This window comes from Myotis nattereri (genome assembly GCF_964212035.1).
Source record: "Myotis nattereri genome assembly, chromosome: 3".
Taxonomy (NCBI): domain Eukaryota; kingdom Metazoa; phylum Chordata; class Mammalia; order Chiroptera; family Vespertilionidae; genus Myotis; species Myotis nattereri.
Genome location: NC_138077.1, coordinates 18,626,841 through 18,650,134, shown reverse-complemented (window position 1 = coordinate 18,650,134; position 23,294 = coordinate 18,626,841). Strand labels below are relative to the sequence as shown.

Below are 23,294 nucleotides of genomic sequence, written 5' to 3'. Positions count from 1 at the left end.
AAATCTAAATTTGGATAATTAGATACTATAGGTCTTCCATTTATCTTCCAGTTACAGAGCTAGTCAGCAGCAGGGCCAGTCATATTAATTAATCTCTCCGAACCTCGGAGGCTTCATCTGCAAATCTGGGATAATACTACCTACTTAATAGAATGGTGGTGAGGATTTATGATACCAAAAGTACTGAGTTCAGTAATCGCACGCATAGTATTGCATTTGCCCCCAAAACATCAAGTCCTCTTTCTGATTCTTGGCTGGGTGCCTTTCACTACAATCTAATAAAGTCCATACAAACAAGAAACTCTCCTATAAATCCCTGCACTCCCCAAGTCAGCCCAGTGTCAGATTCCAAAGACCCTCCATATATACACCAGGTCTCTTAAGATTTATGAGAAAACGAGAACCCAAATGGAGTGACATACAGCCATCTCCTGGTCCCCAAAGGGCCCTCATGCAGCCCCTGGCTGCCTCTGAAATGGCCCCCATTCGGTGTGGCAGAGCCTGGGCTGGGGCTCTGGGGTCTGGTTGCAATTCCTCTGGACGCCAGGGAAGGTCAACCACCATGAACCTCTGCCTCTTTTTCTTGTGTTTGGAAAGCTCCTTCCCTCATTCACTCTTTCACTTGCCCAAGCAATGGTTTGTTCTCTGTGACATGCCAGGCACAACACTAGATACTTCTTTTTTTTTTAAATATATTTTTACAGAGAGGAAGGGAGAGGCATAGAGTTAGAAACATCGATGAGAGAGAAACATCGATCAGCTGCCTCCTGCACACTCCCTACTGGGGATGTGCCTGCAGCCAAGGTACATGCCCTTGACCGGAATCAAACCTGGGACCCTTCAGTCCACAGGCCGATGCTCTATCCACTGAGCCAAACTGGTTAGGGCAACACTAGATACTTCTGAATCTGATTGGACCTTGCTAAGCCTTTGCCCAATCCGTGTTCCTCCAGCCACAGTTTGGGGGCCCAACTGGTTGCCCTTAGATTAGAAAGCTAAGAGGCTTCGCCTGTGTGACTTCAAGCCCCGTCGCTGCTGATGCTCCTGATGGTGGGGACCTGTTCGCAGCATTATCTCCTTGGAGATCCCCACCACCTGGGTAGGATCCAAGTTTATGCCATCCCCGCAAACACTATCAGCTGGCCAACCTCTGGGAGGGGTTTTTCCATATTTGCCACCTGCTGCTTCCAGCCAGTTAGCATCCCTATTTGTGGGCCAGGCATTAAAGTTCCAGTAGGCAGCTTGTTAGGACCATCTCACTTATTTCTGAATCTCCATGTTATTATCTTCATTAAAACAGGGCTGACTACAGGGATCAAAATGTCTCCGGTGAGATTTTGAAGCAAATTTCCCAGATTAAAGCCTTCTCTGTAGCCATTAAAAGCCATTCCCATTAGCAAGTGCTTTAAAACTGAATATTTAAAATGACTGCTGTACTTATTACAAAAACGTCACTCTGCATAGAGTATATTATTTCTAGACTGATCTCACAATGCCTCTAGCAACAGGGTTGTTTCACTTTCAAATCCAGGAACCAGGGAAATTAACATAACATAACATAACATAACATAACATAACATAACATCTGGGGGGGGGAGGGGCGGGGCGTGGAGCCAGAGAAAGGAGTGGAAGAGGGCATAGAGGGGATGAATGGTGATGGAAAATAACAAATGAAAATAAAAGTGTTTAAAAAAAGAAAAGAAAATTAATGCTTTGTCTAAGCTGAGAATTTTCCAACAAAATCACCAGAAAATGTGGTGATTTGTCTAATGGTTCCAGAAACCTGTGCTTTAGTGATTGCCTAAACAATGCATATTTTTGTTCCTAGTATTTCAAAGCCATGGGCATGAATGTTGCTTATAGTTTGTGCCAGGATTATGATGTGATGACCCTGGAAACGACCTTGAGAGTATAACTCAAGGACGAACTCAGTAGAGGAACTGCCAGGACCAACGCTGCTCTTTGCTGTCTGGGAACCACACTGCTGCTCTCAGAGGCGCGCTCAGTCACTGAGCGGGTAGATACGCTTTAAATGTTTAAGTGGAGCAAAGTACCTCAAGGAGAGATCTCATATCAAGGAAAGTAGTAGCTACCACAAGGATTTATCGGATCTTTGAAGCTACCTATGTGAGGGCTAAGTGCAACAGAGAAGTCTTATCCAATATTTTATGCTGGAGAGAAAAACACTTTTTTTTTTTTAAACCAAATGAATGAGTTTATACTATCCCAAAGTACACATGTAAAATTAGCAGGTACCGTAAAAAATAAATTTAAGATATCATATTTTAAACTGAGCCCCCAAATAATGAATATATATATATATATATATATATATATATATATATATATGTGTGTGTGTATATATATATATATATATATATATATATATATATATCAGATTAAAACAGACACAGAATTACAATATTATCTCACCTCAACTGTATAGAATTGATAATTGGTATCACTGCCGATGTGATATGGAGATCCCTCCCACCTCGAAATGCAATCCCCCCCTCTTTTTTGGAATGATTGGTGCATTAAGTTCTAAGAGAGAATAACAATTACATTGAGTTCAGGTATTAAAATGTATTAGGAAAAAAATTAGTTAGCACACTGCTACAGTTAGCATATCAGAAAAATGTGGGTCTTCACATTCCCATGACCCCAAAATACTACATAAGTTAGTGACATAAATTACTGACAGATATAATCTTATCACTGCAAATTTCAACATACGTTTAACCACAGAATTACCATATCACAATGAATATCAGAACACCTTTTGCAACCTATAATTATGACATTAATCTCTTACATTTCTATGAACAAATGTGAGTAAAGGTTATTGAAATCATTTACCTTCTACACCTTTCAAAAATCCAAATAAGTAAATAAATAGATGTGCTCAGACTCAAATGTTATCCCCCTACGATGCTCAGTAAACATTAAATCCCCATGACCCCCTACAGCTTCTAATATTTAAGTCTTTTCTTAAAAGTCCTTGGAGTTTCTGCCTTTCCTGATAATTTCTACTTTTATGAGACTTCCGTGTCCATATTGATTCACCACTGTCAGAATTCTTTCAGCACTGTAACCACAAAATAATTTCAACTTGTGTTTAGAAGAATAACAAAGGCTCCTTTTTTAAGAAAGAGAACTAGCCATGGCCAGTGTCTCTCAGTGGTTGGAGCATCACCCTGAGCACCAAAGGGCTAGAGGTTCGATTCTAGGTCTAAGGGCAGATACCTGGGTTGCAGGTTCACTCCCTGCCCAGTCCCCCACCCCCTGTTGGGGCACATGCATGTGTCTCTCTCACATAGATACTTCTCTCTCTTCCTCCCTCCCTCACACTCTCTCTGAAAAGTAATGGGAAAAATATCCTCAGGTGAGGATTTAAAGAAAAAGCGAGAGAGAGAGAGAGAGAGAGAGAGAGAGAGAGAGAGAGAGAGAGAACTATATAGAGTCTCTTCAAGGAGAAAAGGAAGGAAAATTTTTTCTCAAAATTAGAGATGACATATGCCAAGTTTTACGATTACTATTGCCATTAAAGTCGCCTGAAAATGCACACTGACTAGATTGATGAGATTGATGACCCTTTTTAAAAAACAAACAAAACACTTTATATTTGAAAGTCACAGAACTTAGTTTGGAGAAAATGTTAGGGGAAAAACATGTTACAATGCAAATTTCCACATGATTTACCCAGAAGATAAGTAACTTCACAGTGTGAAAACAATTTCAGGGTTTGACTGATAACTGTGTTAGAAAGTACTAGGCAACTAACTGATCCTGTCACCTGTGTTCCTTGAACTAGTGCAGTCGTCACTTTAACACTAAAACGGAGCACTTGGCATTACAAACGGAATAAATGAGGGCTGAAAACATGCTCACCACGGGTTGTAATGGGGCACCGGGCATCATGGCATTGGCTAGTTGCATTTGCTGGGCCAACATGGCCATGTTCTTCTGCTGAATCAAGTTATTGCGCCCATTTATCTCCAACTGTGTTTTTAAGTGTGGGGGTGGGTGCAGATATTTGCAGTTCTCCCTGGAGCAACGACCCTAAAAAACAAAAGCAGAAACTATCTTAAAAAAGAGTAAAATTACCAAATCTTAAAAAATAATAATAATGCAAACCTATCACTTGAATCTACCATGCACACAATGTACTGCCCACATCATTTTATAATACGTTTAGAATAAGTAATGAATTCACCCAAATGCATTATGAAAATGAGGTATTCAGACATATGAAAAGATTTTAAAGCTTAAAGAAGTTTTTTTTAAATTTTAATATTAGCTCTATTGTATCAATATCCCAGTTTAAAAATCTACAAATTGCCAAGATAATATTAAAATATAGAATATCAAATAAAGAATATTAAGCTCCTTCCATAATATCTTCTGGTTAACTTTAATGAACCCCAAAGAATCATGAAGTTTTACTATCTATTTTTACTTGTACTGAGTTCTAAGGAAATGAACTTAGAGGACTCAAGGCACACTGTATTTTCAGTAAAACACCTTTACAAGTATTTCATAACAAATAAAATTTTAATTACTGCTAAGCTTTAAAAGGCCATGTACTAACATATTTAGAGATAGAGAGAAGAAAATTCTCATATGTGACCACTGTATACAGAGATTAGTAAGTACAATGAAACACTGGGGAAAAATATAGCCTTTACCCTTTCAAAGATAAGTGCAGTCTCCAATGCCCTAGCACCATAAATCAATCAGAAATAAACACATTTACCCACCAAAAAAATTTACAATGTAAAATGGAGAAACACAGTAAGGTACTATTAAAATAAGAAATGTGCATATACCATCCTTTTGATGATTCTTTTTATCAAAATATATCTATTAAAGTCTGTCATATGTAATGCTGTATGAGGGAGTGTACCCATATTATTTCAATGTATTGTCAAGTCGTACTGTTAGTAACAGATCTCATCAATTGCTACCTTGATAACTTCTTTTATCAATCATTCTAATTAGAACTGTTTTGAGGGTAAAAAAAAAAAGATTTAATTGAAGGCACCAACCACCTTCCTGAGCTTTATTTGAACTTCCTAAGGAAAATTTATCTCCCATAATTTGACCTTTTACTGTAAATTGACACGAAACTGATGCTTACTGTTTGTGATAAAAGCTGTCAATTCTAATTTGAATGATCTATTTCTAGCTTGTTTAGATGAAGGTGTTTAGGAATAAGTTTCTATGCAGAGTGACTATCTTAGGACACTGCCTGTTACTTTAACAAGCGCTATGTAACAAAGCATTACTAATTGAACTTGAGATCAGACAGCAGTAGAGGACAGTAGTTGATAGCAAGGACCAGACAGGTCTGAAGACGTGACGTAGAGGCCTAGCTCTCACTCATCAGCTGTCTGAACTGCATAAAAAGACTAGCTTCCATAAGCCTCGGGCTTTTTATCCATTTCAAAATTGCTACCTAACCTTCACCAGAGTTTTATTATGAAGATTAAAGCAGCTAATGTACAGTCATGCTCTTGACACTCACTGCATGCCCCTCTCTGAGCGAGATAAAGGTCTGAAGCTGCCATTACCATCCCTTCCACCACATTTTTAAATTGCATATCAAACAAACAAAAAACAACCTTTTGGCATGAAGGTAATTATTATGGTTATTGATATGTTCACAAATAAAGTAAGATTTAGATATCTATAACTTGTTCCATATGAAATTGTCATGCTTGATATCTGTTGAGGTCATGAGCATGTTATTAGCTTAAAAGCATCTGGATACAAAACACCTTTTACAAAAACAGCACTTAGAGTCACAGGGAAGGACTGGCCAACAGAAATAAGCTCAAGGATGATGGATAGTCTGACTTCAGGGTCATTCAGTTGGAGTCTCCTAGAGAAAACCTGCCTTTTCCATGCAAAGAACAACTTGGCCCTAAGAGCAATCCTGGTTCTCAGTATCTCCACGTCATCATTCTCACTAAGACTTGACTTTGTTAAGCGCAGACAAGCAGGGGTATATCCACCCTGTGGATTCAGTTACCGTCAATGCACTCAGCTCGGTTTGGTTTCCATAGTTTCATAAACAGTACACAGGTAGCCCTGAGCACGGAACCAGGCCTTGCCAAGGCTAACAGCGGTCTTGCTAAGGACTTCGTTCAAGTGCCTCCCCTTAACACAAACCTCCCGGCCTCCTACCTGTGAGCACAGCCCAGGCTGAAATAATGGAGAGAAACCCAATCGGTCCCCTATATATCCTGTGTCAGGCATCGCAAACTCTGAATAGAAGCTGAGCCCTTTGGTTTTCTTTCTGTATTTGCTACCTCTACTCAGGAAGGCTACCCTTCTGTGCCCAGCTTGATCTGACAGCATCTGAGCCGTGCTTTCAAAAAGCGATGCTTGGGAAAAGTATACAAGCCTCATCCACAGAGAGCTGTGGCACTAGGTCTGGGGGCCCAGGTTATGCCGAGAGAGCATAAAACACGGCAAAACACAACTCTATAAAGCTACATGAATTTTTCATTGACGCGTGTGGGAAAAATAACACAGTCGCCTCTGCAATTAATATTAGATAAACTTAGCTCCTTAGGAAGTTCAGGACTTGTTTAATGCTGACCGTGCTGCTGAATAATTGTGGTTTGACAAATAAAAACCAGGTAAAGAATAACTTAGAATAAACATCCTTTTCTATGGGATTGCCTAACGCCCCAGGGAAAACCACAGGAAGCATACCTTCCGTGGAGAATTCAGGTAAATACGACACTGGTACTTCTCTCTCCAGGTGCAGCTGTCTGGGTTCCCAGCACCCACACCTCAAGAGTCATTTGCAGAATGAATGAAGGGACATGTCTTACAAAATAATTGAAGATGAATTATTCTAACTCTATTCTGGAGACAATAAAGATAACAGAAGGGGGGGTGGACTAAATCTAATACCAAACTTTGATTTTGAGTTGCACTAACCGAATGTTGCACTTATTCAGACACCTATAATTTGACTGCACAAGGAAGCGTGCCATGACAAAAGGACCTAAGGTGACATGTTTGGGAGTTTCACCAGGGAAGAAAGAAGATTTGTGTTGAGATTGACACCCTAAAAATCTATACAGTGATAACGTTCTAAAAATCTCAGAGCAGAAATTCCATCAGTATCTAGCGCTTACTTACGCAGATCTGTACAGGAGATACTACTCTACGTCATCCAGAGACTTGGCCTCAAGACATTAAATTGGGCTGTTTGGATTAATGCAAAATATAAATATCAATAAGTTGTTTGGTTTTTGTTTTGTTTTTATTTTTCAGTTTGAATGCTACAATGCAGTTCCAACAAGTGCCATTTAATTGTACATTTTATCAAACATAGGTTGGTTCAAATAGCAGCTTTGCAACTTACTTGCTGTGTGACCTGTGGAAATTACTTAAGTTCTCTGAGTGGCCAGACCTTTTCAATAGAATAGTAACAATACCATTCACCTCATTGGTGATGTCTGAGGATTGAGCAAGATAGCAGGCCAAGCTCATACATGGCTCCAGGTATAACAGGATATCAATAACTATTATTTGTCTCTCTTTTCCTAAGTCTCCAGCTAATCACAAGCAGCAGTTGCTTCATTTAGCACCATTCTCTGTTAAAAGTGCTAATATATATATATATATATATATATATATATATATATATATATATTACAAGTAGCACAACACAAGGACAGTGCATGACAACCATCAGTAATATAATATAAGCTTGGCCCTTAATCATCATTCTGTACTTGCCACACTAAGGAAAAAATGCTATTTTAATACGTTTCTTACAGTGTTAGGTTTCTGTGGTTTGTTTTTGTTGATTGCACTGAAATATGATTTTCAGTGAGCTATTAGGCTGACTAGCAGGCCGCATTAAAGAGCCTGTGCCATCAATACCTTAGACTCCATTCAAGGAGGCTTTTTATAGCTTAACTCAACCCAGATTCCAAAGGCATCGCTGTAATACATGAACTATATATTTTAAGGGAATGGAGGAAGTTCAATAATATTGATCCCGGCTGAGTCCATTTTTCCCTAATAATTTTTCTACATCTATAAATTAGAAATAACCTGTCCAAAAAAGTCAACATTCTCCCCACCCCGTAGTCTTAAAAGCCTGTATATGATGAATAATGGTCATTTGAGAGATCAATTGATCAAGTCCCCAATTTTTGAAGTTACAAACTGCTCCACTATGAATTTAAGGATTTTTTTTCATTAGTCTTTGAAATTGGCACAAATCTTGTGATTATAACAAGGTAAGATGTATGTTTAGATTAATTGTTTGAGCTTAAAAATAAGTGCTTTGTTAATTCTTAAACATTATAGTTTAATAAAGTATATTTTAAATAATTATATCCAAGCTTATATGTAGAGTATATATCTAAAAATTATGTGTATGTGATATATATTTACATAAATTACAGAACAAACATAAAATGGAATGAAAGATGGTTACTTAGAGATATGGAAAAACCACGATTTTTACAAGACATAAAATATTTTTAATATTTACTTAAGAACTCGTTAGCAATAAAAAAAGAAAACATCTTACTTAGAAGTTGGTGGAACTTAAATTAAAAAACAACAACCTTAAAATTCTATTTTAAAAATGAAAAAAAAAATTCCCATTTTTAATTATACTTCCTCCATCTAAAATAAAAGAAATATTGTCATGTATGAGGTCAGAATGTGAGAAGATATCTTATTAAGCTGCCAAAGAATAACTATGTGGCAGGATTATAATTACTGAGTCATATTTGTGTAGATTCTGGAAATAAAAGAGTAATGAATAGATTGCAGGGGTATGAGCTGATACTCATAAGTCTTTTTCAACTTTCACTGGAAATGCTGGTGTTCTGGTAAGACTGTTCAAACTGCAACCATTTATTTCAATTGTTTAAACAAAAATATTTTCTTGGGGACAGATGAGATGTGCAAGAGTTTTAGTAGCACATTCTAGAGATAGTCATTGCTCAGATATGGGCCAGAAATTCTGGCAAAGGTATTTGGTAGCTTCCTATGGAAAATTCTTACTGTTTTTTGGTGTTTTTTTTTTCCAGCTATGAAGATACAAATATCTCAGAAAAAATCTGCGAAAGGCGGATAAAAAAATAAAATAAAAAAAGCACTGGCAGTCCAGAAGTATAGTTTCATGCATTTCCAAAAATGTTTCCTATGGTTCCACTATGCTTTTAAACCATTTCCTGCATCAATTCTAATAAAAAGCTAAATAAACTTACATATAAAATATCACAGGGGTCCAAGCTTACACTCATAAATTTTTTGCAACTTTCACTGGAAATGCTGGTTTTCCTTAGGAAGTTTCCATGGAGATTTCACTGATTTGATGTCACTGTTTGCTTTGGTTTACAAATAGTATACTGTACAGTATCATAGATATGTATAGTATAGATACTATTAATAAATCAATACTACATATTTACTATATTTAAATAGTATGGTATACTATATTGTATTGACATATTAAGAGTAATTTTTCTATTAATTTTTTTATTCTCAAATATTGGCCCTTTAACTCAGATAAGTAAATGGGATTTTTTTTTTTTCCTCTTGAAAATTTCCTATTTTTAGTATCATGGCACCCTTGTACTTATTTTAGAGTTTTATCATTTGGAAAGGCAAGAAAATCTTTAAGATCATCTTTACATCTTCAATCCAGACACGACTTCATGGGCAGCTTAATAAGATGTCTTCTCACATTCTGACTCCATACATTAAAATATTCCTTTTACTTTAGGTGGAGGAAGTATAATTAAAAATGGAAAATTAGTTTCATGGGCATTAAACATTTTCTCATCAACATCTGCTCTGATCTGGTTTTAGGTTAGACTTTTCTACCTATTTAAAGAATCATCTCTCTTACTCAATGGATGTTCTAGCACCACTTTAAAGAACATTGCTAAGTTTGATGATGAAGATTCTTGGATATTAAAACCAATAGTGACATTTACAACAACCCAAAATAAACTCAATGCTGACGCAATATCCACGCACTCTAGCTCAAACATCGGGATACTATGACTTTTTCCCCAGAGAACTTGGGAGCTTTTATTGTGCAACTCCCATTAATCATCCTGAAAATGGCATAACTGAAACTCTACACATCTAGATAAGTATTATGTAATAATGCATGAGAGTCGGGTTAGCTGCTGCTGAGGAGGTGGAAAAAGAGAAAAAGGCAACAATCACACACACACACACACACACACACACACACATTCTGGCCACAAAAATACAACTCTTTTCTCCAGCCGCTTTTGTCTGTGACAAATCAGATATACACACAACTGTGACAGCAAGAGTCCTATCAGCATACAGTTTTAGCTGGTAGTCATCTGAAGAAATCCTAGCCTCTTCAGAGAGGGCCCACAAGAATCATATATTTAGAGTTACTGGTTACAAGATGCTGGAGAAGAAATGGTCTTACTTTTTCCTTATGCCCCTGGCCTCCTCCATTCCATAGGACCGTAGGGTGTAGCCATCTCTGAAGTGCCTGAAGCTTTTAATTGGCACCTACTGTCTCCCCTATTCCACAGCCTTCTGAACTCCAAAGCTGAGTCTGGCCAGCATCTCTGAGCCAGCCCTGAGTCTCCATGACCTTGTGAAAGCCCAGTGACATTTCATAGGTGCCAGCATCATGAAGCAGTCCAACATGTGTTGGCTGACTTATTATAGCATCATGAAATTGGAAATGCCAGAGCACTACATGTCTATTCTTTTTTTCAATTGCTTCATTTTTTTTTTTTTTTTTCGGTACAGCAACTGTCAGGCTTCTCAACTGTTTGTAGCAGAAACACTTGTGAAGTTTGATGGCATCCGAATCAGACACTTTGCAATCTTGGCTAATAATTGAAAGCCCTAACATTTACATAATAAAGTTTAGTGCTCTATTTGTGGCGCATGCCCTTGAATTGAGAAATACAAAATGTTTTACAAATCGTACCCCATTCATCTTCATACCATGATTAAGTGGATTACAGGGTGACTGTCTCTATTATACTTCTAGAGCTTTCCTGAGAATGAAGAAGTAAACTTCTTAAGTTAAACGCATATAATTTTATTTTCCTTAAAAAAATCTCTTGGAAGAGTTGTTTAATCAGTTCTTTATAGACCCCATTTCAGTGCCTAGTGCATTGAACAAAGGAAAATAAAAAGGTGTTTCACATTATAAGCAACTAATTTTGAAGACCAATCCATGTGGTATTTCTGAAGTGTAATAGAAAAAACAGATTCTCTTATAAATTTCAGTTTATCTGTCATTCTTTTATTTTCTCCCTCAGCAACACCAGTATTATAGGATCAACTATTTTTTTCTACCGAAAAGAAATAATCTGAATACCAAACAAGTTTAAATTTTGCTTCACATTATCCATTTCGACAAGCAGTTTCTTGGATTAGCAGTGGATTCCACTGGCCTGGCCTCTGTGATTCGAATATAGCACAGATATGGTGTTTTTATATAGAAAAGATATATGAAATGAAAAATATGAAGTTAGAAATAGAGAGAGGATGGTAGGTTTTTAAGGGGCGAGTATTTTATTTAGCAATATAAAAGAAACTGAAGAAAATCAAAGGGGTGAAATAGGTTGGTAAAGTCAGTTGATATATCTGTACCACAGATCCTACACATGCCTACAAATATAGGGGGAAACCCTGTTCTCATATATCTGGAAACATAACACAACATTAATTATGATAAACTTTTAAGTACAATATTATGGAGTGTTTTCAAAGTCCCATTTCAATATTCCCACTGTAAATCTTCTGTCAAAGTCTACCAGAGGGGAACATGGATATTATGTATATGATTAGTGCTTAAATAATTTCCCAAACTATAACAGATGTCCCAAATGCTAGCTGTCAGTTTTATACAGAATTCGCTGCATCACACTGCTCTCCTAATCTTTTAGAAACATTCTTTTTGGCCAAATATCAATTCTTTCCCCCCAATTTTTCATTCGGACTCCTCCAAAAACCTCTTGGCTTCCCTAACAGAACACAAATGCGGCTTTCTGACCTCACAAATCCCGCCTCCCGTCTGACCATGAAGTGCTACCGCTCCACACAAACAACAATGACAGAGCAGGAAGGAGCGATGAGGTGACAAAGGTCCCTCCCCACTGCTGACCACTGTCTCCTTCAGACAGATCAACTTTGTACTTGCACACAATGTGCTCAATGACGCCGGCTCCGTCCCTGTGGGGCAAGCACTCCCCTCCCCCCAGCCCCATGACAATTTGCTAAAATTGTGCACAGCCATGAGCTCTCTGACTCCAGGCTGCAGCGAGGAGAGAGGCCATTGGCTCAGGAGCCCAGGAGGCGTCTCCATGGGATGCTGACTGCAGCGGCACAGGCAGGCAGGGTGGGAAAAAAATCTTCCCAAGTCAAAAACCAGCATCATAATCCCAGTTATCTGAGCCTGTCTCCCAGCCCCACCCCAGAGACTGCCAATCAATGGCTTTCTAGGGCAGGTCCGAAAATATCAAAAGGGTAACATTCAACCCAAGTTACTGAAAAATTGTCACGGGGGCTAAAAGTGGAAAGTTGTGGGATTTTTTAGAAAGAATTCATATGCTTCTAATAGCTTTGAGTAGCTTTTTGGGGAGTGAGCCATATGAACAATAAACAAATAAATGAAAATAGGTGCTGATAAGCTAGGGAACTCTTACAAAACACCTATCGGGTGAGGTTCTAAGGCAGAAAGGTACTGAAGTCAGCGCTTAAGCCTATCGAACAGGCTTAATCAGCACGGGCGCTCCATGCTAAGAAGCTGCAGAGGGTATTCTTACTGGCTTATTTAGGATATAAAGTATGGAGATGTTGGGCCTCGCAGGAACACAGCCATGGCAACACTGGTTTTTAATGAGCCAGCGTGCGAGCGGAACGGGGACAAGCACAGACGGCTGTCACATGATGTTTTTCTCTCGCTATCATATCAACAACATTTAGGCGGAAAGCCCAGATCTGCTAAGCACCCGGCTTGGGTGCACTGAGTCAAGCAACGTATGCAAGCATTTCACACTCTACCTCTGGCTAAAGCTGGTGGCCCTCAGGAAAAATGGAGGTTTTACCTTCCTTGGCACTTTGCCCTTGCCTCTGAACTAAGAGGGTTACTTGGCTTTACTGTGCAATGTGTACATGTCTTCATCCCTAGGGAATGCCTCTAGAAGGGGCTCAAGCCTCAACCTTCTGCCCACAGCCCAGGCCAGGCCAATATGCCCTTGAACTCAGACCCAACCTTGTGCCCACAGCCTGGGCTGGGCCAATATGCCCATGAACTGCTTGCCTCGGGAATGAGTGCCGACTAGAGTTCAGAGTATAAGATGTTGTGTCCCATAACGTACTTTTCCAACGTGCCTCTGCACCTTCTCCAGGGCCTCCTCAGGATCTGCACACGTGGTACCCATTTTCTCTTCATCCAATGACATTTTCCTGTTTTTCCTACTCTCCTCCCATTGGCTCCTTTTCCAGGGACCTTCTTAGTACTGTTATCCAACCACAACTCTCTGCTCTACTCCCACCCTCATAAGAAATAGGGACACTTAGCTGTGTCCATACCATGTGGGCTTCTCACACGCACAGGCCTCAGAGAGCTACAGGTTAAGAGCTATCTGGGGACTCGACATAAGAAAGCCTCACAGCCCCAGCTGGATGGTCACACGGGCTGGAATCAGAGAGGGGTGCAAATGCCAACTCTGACATGTATTAGCCCAACCGCACTGAACGGCAACTTCCTCTTCTATAAAATGGAAGAGAAGCAAACCATTCTAGGGATGGTGTATTAAATGAAGGAATGAATACAAGAGCCTCAGTCATGGTCTGGTACTCAGTAAACGGAAATCACTGGGCCCCTCTCACTCTCCTCCCACCCCTGGAAACTTACACACACACACACACACACACACACACACACACACACACACACGTGCTGTGACTCAGGCCCCCTTCTCGAGATACGCTCACTCGAAAGCATCCTTCCTCCTCTTCCCTCACCCTCCCCTCGGGCAGAATCCCTCAGCTCACCATCCAGTTAGAATCTCTGTTACTGACGGAGCCCCCACTGAGCCTCTAGTGGCCGAGGATGGCAATCACGACCCAGGAGCCTGGACTCACTGTCCCTGTCTCGCTCACCAGCTCTGTGACCTCCCACAGGTCTCAACCTCATACCCAAACAGGGGCCTCCTTTATGACACTGAGTCCAACTCATACAGCTCCTGGGGGCTGGAGAAAGCTCTGCCAGTGCCCAAGGTGAGGACTAAGAAACCAGGCATCTGTGTTTTAAAAGGGGTTGATAACAAAAGGAAACTGTTTTCAGAGGTGACACATGATTTTACGAGAGGTGACCCTTTTCAGATGTCACTTTCTGAGGACACGTTGCCTTTCACTTCCCCTCCCTTCCTCCTCTTTCTTTCCCTGCCAGGAAGAATAAACTCCCCAGTGAATTCAGCACCTGTCAAGTTGCATTACAGATAATTTCTACAAGTCTGTCCACCCCTCCTGATTAAGAACTTGTTAAAGACTGGACTAAATTTCATTTAGCAACCTAAGCATTTTTAGCAACTGCTTGTAGAATGAATAAGCACTTTTGAATAGTGGAAGGCACTTCCAGTGTTCTAGCTATCACATCACCAAGACAACCTCTAATGCACAAGCCCTTGGTCCTCCATCATGGCTGCGCATTACAAATACAAGAAGCCACAACCCCCAGAAATTCTGATTTAATTGATCTTGGCTGGGTCTCAGGCAAGCTCTCAGATGATTCTAAGGACTACTACTCTGAGGTCCATCGGTTAGTCGATATAGACCAGTGATGGCGAACCTATGACACACGTGAACTCATTTTTTTGGTTGATTTTTCTTTGTTAAATGGCATTTAAATATATAAAATAAGTATCAAAAATATATGTCTTTGTTTTACTATGGTTGCAAATATCAAAAAAATTTCTATATGTAACACGGCACCAGAGTTAAGGTTTTTCAAAATGCTGACAGGCCGAGCTCAAAAGGTTCGCCATCACTGATACAGACCAATACACATTCTTTTTTCCTTTTTTTTTTAAAAAATATATTTTATTGATTTTTTACAGAGAGGAAGGGAGAGAGATAGAGAGTTAGAAACATCAATGAGAGAGAAACATCGATCAGCTGCCTCCTGCAGATCTCCCACTGGGGATTTGCCCGCAACCCAGGTACATGCCCTTGACCGGAATCGAACCTGGGACCCTTCAGTCCGCAGGCTGACGCTCTACCCGCTGAGCCAAACCGGTTTCGGCCCAATACACATTCTCAGTCACACATCAAACAGCGTCACAATCACAATCACTTTCCCACAGTTCATTTAAACCCAGTGTGCTTGCCAGTGACTTCCAGATAACTGCTAATGCTATCTGTCAATTGCCTGATACTTCTGTTTCTAAGCTGTCTGTTTTCCTCATAGCTCTTTTCCCAGACCATGGGCGAAAGGCCACTCTTGAGCAGGAGGCTGTATAAAAAGAACCACTGCCTTTTGTTCTCTTAGGTACATTACTCCAGAACAAAGCCTGCAGACCAGCCGCACCTCTAGCCAAAAAGAAAGTTGCCTCTAAACACCTGATTCAGAAGAAGCAAAAGACCTCATGGGAAAAAGAGGATCAAGGGATCCAGGTCACCTATGTACCCATGAGAGGCCTTAACTGTTCTTTTTCTATTTACTCAACATAGATGGTACACTACAGAAGGAGCGTGTCAATGACATTGATTTTAGTTGAGTAATAATAGACCTTATACAATTGAGCTTCACTTTCATCTGTGTGGGTAAGAGGTCTTAGGTGGTTCCCAGATCCACTTGAGAATGTGGCTTTTACAATTCAAGTATAAGTTTCCTAACCTAAAGTTAAAATGTTCACACAAAGTTTTAAGTAAGAATATAAGAATTCTCCACAGACTTGTTGGCATCTGCTTTCGAAGGCCATCAGGGCAGAATGCTTTCTCTGATGGTGACCTCCTCAGTGTCCTGTTCAGATGCAATACAATGTCTATCATTATCACAACAATATCTATCATCTGTTCTCAGGGCAATTCCAAGAAGTGATTCTTATCAGCCTTCTGATAAGGAGGCGTCCAGCTGTTTATTATCCCATGAACAGCTCCAAGGATAGAAATTGATAATATGGGCTGCCCCCATTAGAAATCATCAAAAATAAAATAAAGTTTTTTTGTGTGTTTCTTGTAATGAGTTTATGGACTTGTTCTAAAAGAGCTAGATTTGCGCTTAGGTCAGAAATATAGTGTGTTGTGTGCATGCACACATGTGCACACATAGGGGAGAGAGAAAGCAGAACAGAACAAATACTTCATTGTCTCCTAATATAACCCAAAAAGTAAGTTAGCAGGTAGGAAGTGAATAGATGAGGCCAGAGAGTAAAATAAAATAAATGTGGAAGTGGTCTTGCATTGAATATGATTTAGACTAAATCTTGTTATCTTCCAGAATAACTCATTTACACATTTATTCACCAACTACTTGCTGAGACCTCTCATGTGTTCACTGCTATGGGGCAGTGGAGACACAAATTGAATCAGACACAGTCTATGAAAGGAAATAAAGCATGCACATAACTAAAATATAAGGCTAGGAGGCAAAAGTGTCATAAGGGGCATTCAGATAATGAGTTCTCATACTTTGAAGGAAAAAGAGAATGTTTCCAATTTAGAAGAATCAAATAATAGATTTGAAGAAGAGGTGGAATTCATACATGAGGAGTTATATCTCCAGGTAGAGAAAAACAGCATAATTTGAAGCACTGATGACAAGTAATAAATCTGTAATAAGAGCTGTGGGAAATAAGTTTGAAAAGTAGACTGAGTCTAACTTAGCCTAATTTTAAAAAGTGAGTTAAAGATTGTCTACTTCCATCTGCAGGCCAGGGAGAGTCACTGAATGGGGCCAGGGACGATGTTCGCAAAGCTGTACTTCCTGAATTCACCAGGCAGGAGCACAGGTGGGCTGACCTGGCAGGGAGCCTTCGGAGGGTGACCAATTAAGGTAATTATTTCAATAGTCCAGGCAATAGTTAACACAGACCTGACCATTCTCCAGATAATCAGCCCAGACTCATCTTTCTCACAATCTCCTACCCCACTCCTAATGCACTCAAACACAAATGCTTTCTCTCTCTCTCTCTTCTCTCTCCCTCTCCCTCTCCCTCTCTCCCTCCCTCTCCCTCTTTCCCTTCCTCTCTCTGCCATGCTAGGCTCCATCTTTTGTACAAGATATTACTTTGTCCATGTAGATCCACCTATTAAGACACTATGCCCCCCTTTTTTAGGGGGGAGGGGAGTTGGTTAACTTCTAGTTACAGTTAAATGTCACCTCCACCAGGAAGTTGTCTTAAAACTTCAAGTCTTTGTTTAACATTCTTCTAGCTGATTTCAGAGCATTCACTACACTTTATCACCTGGTTTATCAGTTGTCTGTTTCCATCATTAGACCAGGCTCAAAGATGCTAAGAAGATGTTTATTTTCCAGTTGCATTCCCAAAACAGATCACTTAGAATAGCGTTAGGCTCCTAACAGGTGTGAACGCACTGAATGAATATGTAAAGGAGACTTATAAAGCAGAATATACATTTTATAATATATATATATGCGCATATATGCATGTACATATAGATAACATGCGTTAACTATATGTCTAACTTCCCAACACACCTCTAGAATGGTGCTTTTGCAAAACCTAGTAATGTTTTGAAAATGCACATTAATTAACTGCCAAATTAAGCTTTATTATTTTGCAATTTCTTGCAACATAATAGGAAATTTCTGGTTCAATCATCAGCCCATTATTCTATGTGTCATTGTTTCCTTTATAATACCAGATAAAAATGGGACTCCATACTATATTCACATGAGAAAGGAATATAGGGTAATTGTAACTTCGATTACTCAGATAGGAAAATGTTACTGAGAAATGTCAAACTGATAGCTTAGCAAAAATTCTGATGCATTGATCAAGGGGTGTACCAATAAAATGAAGCTGAAAATGTTTGGGGGGTTTTTCCCTATTGTAGTAGTTTTGTTAGAATAACCATTTTACACTCTTCCTGGCTTCACAAAAACCAAAGACAATAAAAAACAAAGTTCATGTTTGCCTCATTTTATTCCACTAGAACTTGATACTGATAATTTTAATGTATATTTTCTGATTGTGACATACTCATCTATAATATTTGAAAATAACAATTTTATTACCCACCTTAAGAGAATCCGACCATATTGTAAAGTCAAACATAAAAGGCCTTTTATTAGATTAAAAGGAATTGTGCTAAATTGGTGTAGAACATTTTTCCAAAACCATTTCAATGAATCATAATTACATGATTAAGTTCCAAATTATCCAAAAGAGGTTTAAGTCTCCATGTGCAACTATTTTTAGCTATTTTTGAAATTATGCTTTTGGGTTTTTTGTGTGTTTATTTTTTTAATTTAATTGTTAGCACTTACCCATAAGTCAAAATAATTTCAAATTTTATTTTTTAAAGTTATCTTTATTGTTGAAAATATTACAGCTATCCTTCCCACCTTTTTTTTTTAATTTCATTTTAAATGTTGAGGCTCCTGATTTACAACAAATTTATCTTGTACTATTATTGGGACAACTGTTTTTTTGGTTTGTTTTAACTTTTTAAATAAATTGTGGTATAAAAAGGACCATTATTAAGGGAGTTTGTTTTCAACATTCATCTAGAAGAGAAGAAAATTGCCTGTAAACAAATGAACTGATTGTGTAAACAAAAATAATTTGTTTAAAACCAGTATTCTACATTATAAACTACCAAGGTTTGCTAAAGCAGACTTGCTTATGTGGGGAAGGAGGCAGCCCCCCTCCACCGACTCCCCCCTGCCCAAGAGTGAGCTGGTGAAATTATTGGAGCCCACGGAACACACAGCAGGAAAAGATTTACATAATGTGTTAGTCAACACTGTTATTTTAGGGAAAGATTAAATAGAGTACCATGAAAGGACCAAGAAATACCTAAATAGATTCAAGTAAAAATTACAAATTATCAATAGCCTTATTATTTATGCATAAAACATATCACCAATCATTTGAGAATAAGCAGGTCTTGGAATACCAATGTTCTTATATCTCAGATTTTCTAATTTGGGTAAACTTTCAGATCAGATCATCCATTTTTAACAGTATATCACATGCTATTACCTGAGCTTAAAAGCTGCCTTGTTATATTTTCTTCTTGTGTAGTTTTGCCAGTTCACTACTTATTGAGGCTCTCCTCTGTCATTTCTCCTTTTGCTGTCTTCCGAATGACATATTTAAAACTATACTACACCTCCATGTCTTTTTTTCCCCCTTCACTATACTTCTACAAGTCTACTATGTAAACACATTTGCTGACTCGCCACAGCCCACTTCTCCTACTTCACTTTTCATAAATTAAGCACTCTGCTCACACAAGTGAACAGATGGTTCATTAAAATAAGCAGGTAATCCCCAAAATTCCTTTTTGAAATTTTTAACCAACCGCTCTCTTTTTGTAGATCCAATGACCTACAAAAAAAAAAAAGTGGGGGGGCAGACCATAAAGCATAACATAGGACACATTTCAGAAAGTGGATTATCAACACTATGAGGTGTGACCTCTGATACCACGGTGGGCAAAGTGCCGAGAAAAACAGGCGGGAATGAAGCACGTTCACAACCCTTCTCAATGAATCTCACAGTGACCATCTGAGAAGTGGTATCAGCTACACGATGCTGGTGGGGAAGGCTCACAGAGGTCAAAGGACTTGTCCAGGATCAAGAGTGGTAAACACAGTGTAAGTCTCAAAGTCAGGTGTGAGGCCAAGTCTGAGGATGTTGTGCTCTGTAACGGCGCTGGCTTTCCAGGACACCCAAAGCCCGGTGGTCTTAACAGATACAATGGCAGTAAGTCAAACCATGCCGGTGGGAATATTCAGGCTATTCAACAGAAAATGGCTACACCAACCTAACAGGGACGAAGACTTGTCCAGGGGAGGTACCGTACTTTTCTGTGTATAAGACGCCCCATATATAAGACACCCCCCCCCCCCAGCCTTTTCCAACCCAAATGAAGAAATCAATATTTTGCTGGTTTTCCTCTTATGGCCTTCTTCCTTTTTGGCATCTTAAGGAGTTCTTCCTGTTTTCTCCACTGTCTGATCATACACTCAGTGGGAGGAGGTCCAAATTGTCTCTCGGCAGCTCTATTCCCATGCTCTTTTGCATAGCTGATTACATTCAGTTTGAATGTTGCAGAGTAAGACAATTGCTTACCGATATTTATCTTTTTATTTTTTTTGACACCTTTATGGGCTCAGAAAGCTCCGGTCCCTGTTGCATCTGCGCACTCTCCACCTCCACCTCCAATTACAGCATCAGCTGATGTCAGTAACAATAAGGTTCATGATTGGAGGAAGCCTGATTGACAAGGTATAGGCAGCTACACACCCAAGTAACTCCCTTCTCGGCTGACTTCCTTGTATAAGATGCCCTTCAATTTTCAATCTAACAATTTTAGAAAAAAAAATAGTGTTTTATACACAGAAAAATACGGTAAGTTCAGAGAGTTTAAGGCAAAGTGGAAGTAACTTAAAAGCCTGGTCAAGAAATCTGCAAGCAAAAATTATCCATTCATTGAATGCTTTTGTTGAGGCCTATGTGAAGTTCAGGAAGACTTGGTCCTAGGCTATAGAAAGACGGCACTCATGAAACAAACTCAAGTGTGATGACTGTTCATCTGGTTACGTGGTACTTAACAATCTAAGACAAAACAGTTGCACTACACTACTCAAGTGGGTTAACAAGGTAAGCTAGCACACAAATGGCCTCTGTGAAATTTATTAAGTCCCAAAATGGTAGAGAAGAAAAAACAATCAAAGGATAATCAGGACTATCCTGCAGTTGAGTTTTAAATAATGGTATTACTCTATAAGGAAATGAAAATGAACTTGGTCTTCTAAGCCTGAAGCAATAAAATATCTGCTTTGAAACCTTACATTTATAATAAAAACATTTCTCACAAAATAAAAAATATGCATATTGTTGTTCTACAAATTTATGAACATAGTTAAAATACAAGGCAAGAAAATGAACTGTGAATGATGGGGGAAGGGAGACATTACTGTTTATTGTCTATGCTTTTCCAGGCAGAGCAGTGGACATAACCCACTTAGTCCACTCAAGTCCTTCTGAGCCCAGCTCCACCTACCCTGCCCTGTTTATCTCCCTCTCAGCACTGGTTGTACCTGCCGTTAAGCTGCTTATTTATGTTTACTGACTGAGTGACTGAGTCCACAGGAAATGTAAGATCCACGAAGGCAGGGCCTTGTCTCCCACCTGCTCAGAGTGAGCCACAGTGTTGAATAAAGGGAAGAACATATCTCACATGGTCCTCCCTGCCATCTATGAGGAGAGTACTATTGCCCCATCTCACCCCAACATTGCTGATGAGGATTCGGAGATCCTGTGAAATTAAGTAATTTGTACAAAGTCACAAACTAAAGCGATGGAGACTCATCTGCCTGATTCACATGTACTGTATGAACACAGTTGGCAGGCTGCATTTCGAATGAAAACAATCTCAAGCTGAAATTCAAATAGCCAGTGGTGTTTAAAATACGGCAATTAAGAAAACCTCTGACTTTTTTACCATATTTGTGTGTGTGTGTGTGTGGTGTATGTATACTAGAGGCCTGATGCACGCAATTCATGCAAGGGTAGGCCTTTGCAGCCCTGGCTGCCTCGCAGCCCTGCCCCCTGCCCACTGGTTGTTCTGGAAGGGCGTTTGGGAAGGTTGTTCCACCTTCTGGTCTAATTAGCATATTAGCTCCTTATTGTATAGGATATAATAAAGTATAGTCAGAGAGACTTCTTATACCTATCACCAGAGTACACGTTTAGTTATACCATGGATTTCACACAATTGACTATGACACTTTGCAAATCATAAACAAAGTTGTCTATGTTACCCCTTGGGAAAAACTCAGTTTTGCACCCAATGTATTAGTGTTGAGACTGCAAAGATAATAGCAGGTCTCAGTGGTTCACACTTTGGAAGAAATTGTGAAGAAAACCTATCTGATCATCTTGGTTCTGAAATCTGTAGGTTCCTCTTGGAAAACCATGTAGGATGAACAGAATGTTAGTGATAAAAATAGATTCATACTAAATTGGTTACTCACAATAACTGTTAAAAAACTCTGTAAATGAGATAACACTTTTCAGTGAGGTTCTTAGAAAAAATTATTTAAGATTTTTTTTTATACATCCTACTGGAAGTGATAATATCTCTGAGGACTCTGAGAAAGAAATGACTCATTAAGAAAACAATTCCTACAAAAAAACTGGTGAATTATATATAATATTCAGATTCGCTGTGCCAACTATTGTGCATACATAAGAATGAGGAACATACAGCTATAATTTTGCTAATAAACTTATTTACATTGATCTATTAACATATATTGGATATCTATTAGCTTATCGTTATGTTGGGTGACAGGATAGAAAAAGGAATACAAAATGCAATTCCTATAGGTAAAGAGAGTCAGACATAGGAGACATCCAGGCAAGTTGACTTCTGAGCAACACCCCCAATAAGAGGTATGAATAAAGTGGGTTAAATGGCCTAAGGATATTCTCTCAGACCTGCGAGGATTCACATTCTACCTTACCATTCATTCTCTTGAGAAGGTAAGTCAATATCAAGAATCTATTATCTCTTTGCTGCCCGTTTGTGGTGGTTCAAATCTGAGAAAGTGAAAGGGCTGGAGTTGCCATGCCCATTAAAAGCACTCTGGAACCTGACATTAGTTTTGGATCTCAAAAAGTCCTCTAGGATAGATCCTCCCTGCAAGACAATTGGTGGTTTTAATCTTCATTACAGACTTAAAAGCTGTCCAATGGCCATGAGCCCCTTCTGTGCAAACTCTATTGGGAATACAATGCCGTGCTTTCTAAGATCTTACAGCTCAGTAGGCATGGCTGCAGAAGGGAACTGAGGAGGAACGACAAGAGACATGGAGACAAACCACTAAGTGTTGGGTGGGTAGGACAGCGATGCTTATGTATAGGAGTTCTGTTCCCTTCCTATGGCATCTAGGTAAGAGACTCTGGACTCCTTCTAGGAGGTACTTCAAAGACAGAAGATGACACCACTCTAGACATTTCAAAGCTAAGGCAACAAATTGTACATGGCACTAAAATGCTAAAAAAAAAAAAAAAAATGTAACAGACCAT

The 23,294-nt window shown here is 39.1% G+C and overlaps 1 protein-coding gene across 1 annotated transcript in view; it reads right to left on the bottom strand.

Annotated features, from left to right (window-relative positions):
- MBNL1 (muscleblind like splicing regulator 1) overlaps window positions 1–23,294 on the bottom strand; it is a 135,858-nt gene that overhangs the window by 31,082 nt on the left and 81,482 nt on the right. Inside the window, exon 2 of the mRNA XM_081087225.1 lies at window positions 3,892–4,062. Within this exon, the coding sequence (XP_080943351.1) occupies window positions 3,892–4,062 (171 nt within the window). The remainder of the gene's footprint in view (window positions 1–3,891; window positions 4,063–23,294) is intronic.